Source organism: Mustela nigripes, chromosome 13 (assembly GCF_022355385.1).
Source record: "Mustela nigripes isolate SB6536 chromosome 13, MUSNIG.SB6536, whole genome shotgun sequence".
Classification (NCBI taxonomy): Eukaryota; Metazoa; Chordata; class Mammalia; order Carnivora; family Mustelidae; genus Mustela; species Mustela nigripes.
The window spans coordinates 23,701,260-23,708,989 of record NC_081569.1 but is presented as its reverse complement, the minus strand read 5'-3'; the positions used below and the strand labels follow the sequence as shown (position 1 = coordinate 23,708,989).

Genomic DNA, 7,730 nt, shown 5'->3' with positions numbered 1-7,730 from the left:
CAAAAGAAAATATTTGTGAAGCAACTTGGGGGTGTTTGGGGAAATACAAATAGTATTGCATCACAAGTTTCCAAACTCTCCAAAGCAGAGGATACCTTTCTTCAAGCTTAAAATCTAGCTTGATTCTCAAGTGAAAGGAGACTTCTTCCAGTCTCTGTGGATCGCATTTTGAAAATCACTTGAGTAAGTAGTCAGCCTTCAGGGTCCATGTTATCCCGCAATACCAAACCAAGGGAATACAGAATCAGATAGAAGAGTTAGAAGGAAGCCCCTATAGATAAACTGACCAAGCAAGAGGCTCTTTCAACAGTCAAAGCATGAAAGAATGAGGTCCTAAAATTTATGATGGCTCTGAGGATAACTTGGAAACAATGTATTTCAGAGACATTGAGGAGTGAGAGTAAATAGACTGGACCACTGATTACATGGAATTTGGGAAAAGGATAGAGAGAGGAGAGGATCAAGAATAAGTTCCAGATTTCCAACTTGGGGGGCAGGATGAGTATAGGCACTAGCAACCCAGAAAGAGAACACAAGGGGCCCCTGGATGGCTCAACTGATAGAGCATGACCCTTGATCTTAGGGTTGTGAGTTCAAAACCCACACTGGTACGGAAATTACTTAAAAATAATTTTTTTCTTTTTTCTTCCTTTTTTTTTTTAATTACTGTTTATTTTTCTATCAACCTTATTTCTATTTTGTTTGCTTTTGTGCAAGAGCTGCTAAGACCATTCAATGATTTATCTACCCATTCAGTGGCCTAAGCAGTGGGAGCTGCAGACCAGTCTTCAATGGCCAGCTGAGCCTTCTAGTCTTCAGTAGAGAACTGCTAAATAGGCACGGGGCGAGGGGGCACCTGAACGCCTTCAGACCATTCTGTGAATTCAGGTTGAGTAGCGGTAAACTTGGGAGCTGGAGTAGTCCATTCATCCTGAAATTCCTCCTTGGTCACAGCCTTTTAAGCAGCAGCCTGCTCTTCCTTTTCAATCTCCTCAGGATCTCTGTAGAAGTAGAGAACAGGCACGACCTCCCATGGATGTTCATGGGAAATAGTATCATGCATGCACAGAACTTCCCTGGCCAGCATCCACCACCTCAGACCCGCTGAGTGAGCTCCCTTGTTATTGCAAGGGATGGCCACGTCCGCATAGCACAGAGGAGAGTCTGTGTTACACAGAAAAATGGTAGGCAGGTTAACATAAGAAGCCTCTGTAAGAGGCTGGTGGTCAGCCCTGGGATCAGCAACCACCAGAAGTCTGGGCTCCCAGAAGGCTGCTTGGATCTGGTTCGTGAAGGTTCCAGGAGTGAAGAGGCCAGCAATAGGAGTGGCTCCAGTAACAGCAGCAAACTTTAGCTCAGTTTGCTGGCCAGTATTCCTGGATGATATGACACTGACATCAGCTGGGTTTACAAGGGCAATAATGACCCAAGCTGCCAGCAGAAGCTTCTCCCAGGTTCTCTTCAGATTTATGATGTAGATACCATCACTTTTGCGTTTGTAGATACACTGTTCCATTCGGAAGTCAAGGTTAGGGCCACCTAAGTGGGTTCCTGCTGCAAGAAATTTGAGGATATCCTTCTTCATTTGCAGAACATCAAGGGCTCCAGACACTGTGAAAGTTTCCCTTTAAGTTATGATGGGAACACAAAACAACATTGTATTGACCCCTCCCTGGGTAGTGTGGAAAGAAAAATAGGATCTTAAACAAACAAACAACAACAACAATAAAAAGGATAGGATGCTTGGGTGGCTCAGTCCGTTAAGCATCTGCCTTCAGCTCAGGTCATGATCCCAGGGTCCTGGGATGGAGTCCGCATTGGGTTCCCTGCTCAATGGGAGCCTGCTTCTCCCCTCTTTGGCTCCTGTCCCCTGCTCATGCTCTCTTTCACTATCTCTCTTTCAAATAAGTAATCTTAAAATTTGTTAACTAATTTTTTTTAAAGATAAGAATACAAGATAAACAAAGATGGCAATCAGCAGCAAAAGGCTTGAGTTTATTTGCAAACATGCTGAGTTTGGAATATCTTCATGATAGCCAGTTTTAAGTGTCCAATGGAAATTTAACTCACAAGTAAGTAGTTGGGAACTCTAGGAAATGCCAAATGTGGAACACTGCTTAAACGCCTAAAGAAAATTTTAAGTATCACAATCCCATCCCCCACCTTGGGAAAAACAACATATCCCCACAACCAAGAGCCAGCCCCATTCCATTCTTTCTGCCCACAGAAGGGGACCCAGTGTGTTTGTATCCACAGTGGGCCAATGTTTAACTCAAGCAGCAGAAGACAGTCTGTCATCTTCTGTGAAGGAGAGAGGGAAGTTGTTTTCATTATTTCTCCCTTTATTCCTGCCTCAGACCTCCTTCTATTCAGTAAGTAAATCAGCAGTAAGTAAACCAAGGTTGTGTTTGCTCCTGTTAGACAGAGCTCTATCTCAAGGATGGTTAGATACCGATTGTGAAGAAATCAGAAGGCGAGGCAGGGTGTTTGATGATTTCAAACTTATAATTGAGATAGACCCCACAGTTACTCCTCTGAGTCAAACAGCATGATGAACAAATATCCTTAAACAATTTCATTCAAATTACCAGTTGCTGAGAAAATAAAACTATAACTCCTAATTTTTATTGGTACAAGGGAGAATCATTAAATGATTATAGAATGGTGTGCTTCTATGGGGTCAGGTTTCCTGGGAAACGGGCTCTGAGAACGTGTGCAGGATTTTCAATGCAAGTGTTCTTAGGAGCCTGTGAAAGGGAGGGACTCTAGAAGGGGCAGGGGGAGCAAGTGCACTGTAATGCCTCAGTACACTCCACCTCTAAGGCAAGAAACCTGGGATTTTTTAGCCACCTATGGACCAGTCTCTGGGTGCAAGTAGCCCCCAGGAAGCAGGTATGACTTAGACATGTCAATTTCCCAGCAGCTGTTCACCTGAAAAAAATGGTCATGGTGTCTTTGGGGAAAAAGAGTGCATGTCATTACCATATACCCTTGCCATGGTATCATAGGGTCCTTTCTTTTGGGTACTCAGCTTCTCTTCGAGCCAGTGGGGTTCAGTTTCAAATTTCTGGAAACACTAGCTAAAATGTATAGCTGAAGATAAGTTTTTTTACTGAGTACTTTGCCTCTGAGAATAGATATACTATTTTTAAGAACATCGTGGTTTGTTTGTTTTGTTTCGTTTTCCAGAGCAATCTCAACATAGAGAATGAAAACTGATGACCTTACATTCAATACAAGAATTCTTTTTATATGTTCTAAGCCAAGAAAAAGAAATCTGTATATCACATGTGCATGCCTGCTAAAGTGTGAGTATGTGTGTGTACGTGCATGTGTGTTAATTTTGTCCTAATTAAAAATAAGGAGTGTTCCTTTATGGCACCCCTTAGTTGTTTTCTTTTAAGATTTTATTTATTTATTTATTTGACAATAAGATTTTATTTATTTATTTATTTATTTGAGAAAGAACAAGCACAACAGAGGGAGAGGGAGAACCAGACTCCTGGCTGAGCAAGGAGCCAGATGGAGGACTCAGTCCCAGGATTCTGGGATCATAACCTGAGTCAAAGGCAAACAACCCACTGAGCCACCCAGGCACCCTTATAGTACTCCTGTTGAATTCCAGCTTATTTGTCACACTAAACAAACTTCATTCGCTTCTTGCTCACTTCTTTTCCCCCTTAATCATTCTGGACCCCAATTTCTATTTGAGTCAACTGACACCCATGTATATGTGCACAATGTATCACTCAGCAGACATGACTTTTTCCAAGATAGACACCCTTAATATTTGCCAGTGTTCTCCATAGGATGTACAACAATAATGCAAGGAAAGCCAGAATTGTAAGTGATGAATTACAAATGTGATTTAAATTATGTAATAGGATTACCACATTAAATGCAAGAGTCCCAGTTACAATTGAATTTCAGAACAACTATGTAACTATAGTTTATATATGTATTAGTGTATGTCCTGTGCAATATTGAGACATACACTAAAAATTATTTGTTATTAATATAAATTCAAATTTACTGGGTACTTTGTATATGTTTGTTTGTTTTGCTAACTCCGACAAGCCTACTATACACAATTAGTAGACATTACTCCTCCACATTTCTTAATTTTACTTCTGCCCTTCAATCTTATCTGTCATTGAAATCCACATTGCCTTTCCTCCTTGCAGATAAGCATTAGGATCATGGAAAATGCTGAAGATAACAGACAAGCGGGCACATCTCTCCCGTTTACATCACGGAAAAAGTTGGAACCAAACTGCCTTCTCATCGTAAAAACACACTCAAGTTTGTTCAGAAGTTTAAACATTCTTGGCAGAATTTTAACTAACCACTTTTCATGGCACACCCTAAAAAGAATCATCCCAAAGCTATGCCTTTATATAATTCACAGTTTTTGCTACATTTTCAAAAATGCTAGGACTTAAACAATAACTGTTGATGACTGCTCTCACGTCTTTGGGTCAACTGGTCACTTCTGGGGTCTGCTCCAGACTCTGTCAAGCTTGGCTATGCTTCCCTGGGCAGCTGCTAACATCAGGCTGCTCGGTGTGGAAGTGGCTGCGCCAGGGAGTGTCACTTTTCCAGAAGCAGGTAGGCCATTGGCAGAGTGCAGGTGATGAGGACCTCTGGCTCCCATTATCCATTAGACTAGCTCAGGCTTGGCAGGGATCCAAGAGAGAAGCAGGCAAGGCTCCGTGAGGCCTTAGGGTCAAAACTAACACGCCTTTACTTTCACGGCATTCTGCTAGCCAACACATGTAAAAAGCCAAACTAGATTCACAGAGGGGGAAATGGAGTCCATTTCCTTTCGGGTTGGCCTGCAAAGGACATGGATACTGGAAGTGCTAGAGAACTGGATTTATTTTTCTAATCAATCTGCCCATCTTTAAATACATTATTTGAGGGCATCTGGGTGGCTCAGTTGGTGAAGGGTCTGATTTTGGCTGAGGTCATGATCCCAGGGTCCTAGGATGGAGCCCTACAATGGGCTCCCCTCTTAGCACGGGGGTCTGCTTCTCCCTCTCCCTCTGCCCCTACATATGCACGCTCCCTCTATCTCTCTAAAATAAATAAATAAAATCTAAAAAATAAATAATAAAACTAACTAAATAAATACATTACTTAATGTGCAGACATTTTGTGAGGTAGCAAAAACTTGCTTAGGGAAAAAAGCCATGGGTTGACTTACCTGGTACCTGGTCCAGAATAGCTACCTGTCATTGTCACTTCAACATCAGAACAACCTCCTGTGCAAAACTAAATCGCTCCAACCACCTTTGTTAACTAGGTGATCCTTCGTGACTTCCTGCATTTCAGAGCTTGTGTGTTTATTAATAATGAAGGTGAAAGACAAAGTTCTTTCTTCACACCACCATCATATTCAATTGAACATCTACCAATTGCATCACATTCACCCAGCATTTCAAAGGAACCATATCAATGCAATTTTCATGGGTATTATTGGAAGTTCAGCTTTATTAGAAGCCATCAAAGTACCAGTGTGTAATATTTTGATGCATAATATTAAACATCTCATACAGTTGCCCTTAAATTCCATACTTTTCTCTAATTTTTTATTGTTTTAACCCAATTGTTCATTTCCTATGTGAAACCACTTAAATTTTTTACTTTGTCCTTGCTTCACTAGCCAATGTATCTCTGCAGAGAGCACACCAAGGGTTTTGCTCTCTCACCTTCAACCACAGGCACAAAAGCAAATTCAGGTTGTAAAACATTATGAAGTGAATGATACTGTTGGGTCCATTATCAAAGGAACGAGACTGAGACAAGATGAAAGTTATTTAAAACTTTATTTTGTGCCAAGCTTTAGAAGTCAGACTAATTGGCCAGGTGAACGAGACTGAAACAAAGTTAAAGTTATGTAAAGCTTTATACTACGCCAAGCATTAGAAGTCAGACTGACCAGCCAGGGCCGTCTCCAAAGAGATCGACCACCCCCAGCTGACCCGACTGACTGACCAGTCAGGGCCGCCTCCAAAGAGACCCCTCCCAATCTTACAGGCTACATTTTATTGCGTAAAACTGCAACCCATATCTTGGTATCTCAACCCACTGGGTTTGTGTGTCTCTTGCTGATTGGCTAGTTTCATCTTGTCTGGTGACTAGTTATTCAAGAATACCCTATACCAGGAACTGTTACAAACAGTACTTTCTGGGAAGGTTTAGTCTATTAACATATTCAGTGTGAATAATAAGATGGTCGTCCTTCCCAAGATGGAGTCATTTTGGTTTGGGCGGACCTTCTCACTGTTACAAATAGTACTTAATACTGATTAGATGACTCCATCGGGCCTGACTCGTCCTTGTATTCTGGGCTCTGTTATCAGGAACTAGCCTGATAATATTTTACTGGTTTCCTGGACATGCTTCTAAGTAAGTTTCTCTGGCGGGAGAGTCAATTTAAGTTTACTGCACAAACAACAAACTGGCTATTTTTTTCCTTTTTTTCTTTCTTTTGAACGTAACAGTACTCATTATTTTTGCACCACACCCAGTGCTCCATGCAATCCGTGCCCTCTATAATACCCACCACCTGGTTCCCCCAACCTCCCACCCCCCACCCCTTCAAAACCCTCAGATTGTTTTTCAGAGTCCATAGTCTCTCATGGTTCCCCTCCCCTTCCAATTTCCCCCAACTCCCTTCTCCTCTCCATCTCCCCTTGTCCTCCATGCTATTTGTTATGCTCCACAAATAAGTGAAACCATATGATAATTGACTCTCTCTGCTTGATTTATTTCACTCAGCATAATCTCTTCCAGTGCCATCCATGTTGCTACAAAAGATGGGTATTCATCCTTTCTGATGGAGGCATAATACTCCATAGTGTATATGGACCACATCTTCCTTATCTATTCATCCGTTGAAGGGCATCTTGGTTCTTTGCACAGTTTGGTGACCGTGGCCATTGCTGCTATAAACATTGGGGTACAGATGGCCCTTCTTTTCACTCCATCTGTATCTTTGGGGTAAATACCCAGGAGTGCAATTGCAGGGTCATAGGGAAGCTCTATTTTTAATTTCTTAAGGAATCTCTTTCCAAAGTGGAAATACTGTCTTCCAAAGTGGATGTACCAACTTGTATTCCCACCAACAGTGTAAGAGGGTTCCCCTTTCTCCACATCCCCTCCAACACATGTTGTTTCCTGTCTTGCTAATTTTGGCCATTCTAACTGGTGTAAGGTGGTATCTCAATGTGGTTTTAATTTGAATCTCCCTGATGGCTAGTGATGATGAACATTTTTTCATGTGTCTGATAGCCACAAAATGGCTATTTACCAGAGATGGAGTCGCTCTAGCTAAATAGGTCCTTACAGTACTCCTTAAAATGGCTACTTTAATGCTCCGTGATTTTCACCTCTATTTAAAAAAAAGAAAGAAAGAAAGAAAGAAACTTTAGGAAGAATCCACAAATTCAGTACACAAGGAATAGTACTTCTAAGTAGTACGAGAACAGACTCATTTGGTCTTCATCATCTCAGACCACTTCCATCTTCCCCACTTCATCTTACTTAGTGTGTCTTGTCTTAGTTACAAAAAAAAAAAAAAAAAAAAAAAAAAAAAACTCGAAATACTTGTTCCAATGTCAGCAAATTAGGATTAAAATTAAATAAAACAAATTTCACTTAGTTACACTGACTCTGGTTTGGTTTTAAATTACAATGAGTGTGGCTAATGTTTTGGTGGATTAAGC

General features: G+C 41.2%; 1 protein-coding gene across 1 annotated transcript; it reads right to left on the bottom strand.

The window, feature by feature from the left end:
* Positions 1-946: 946 nt before the first annotated feature.
* LOC132029119 (small ribosomal subunit protein uS2B-like) lies at positions 947-1,585 on the bottom strand. The gene has a single exon (XM_059418489.1). The coding sequence runs from the start codon at positions 1,583-1,585 to the stop codon at positions 959-961; it is 627 nt and encodes a 208-aa protein (XP_059274472.1). The 3' UTR covers positions 947-958.
* Between the last annotated feature and the right edge of the window lie 6,145 nt (positions 1,586-7,730).

Bases quoted from the DNA above. Each gene is read 5' to 3' on its own strand.
- LOC132029119 (XM_059418489.1), bottom strand. From the start codon at position 1,585: ATGAAGAAGGATATCCTCAAATTTCTTGCAGCAGGAACCCACTTAGGT.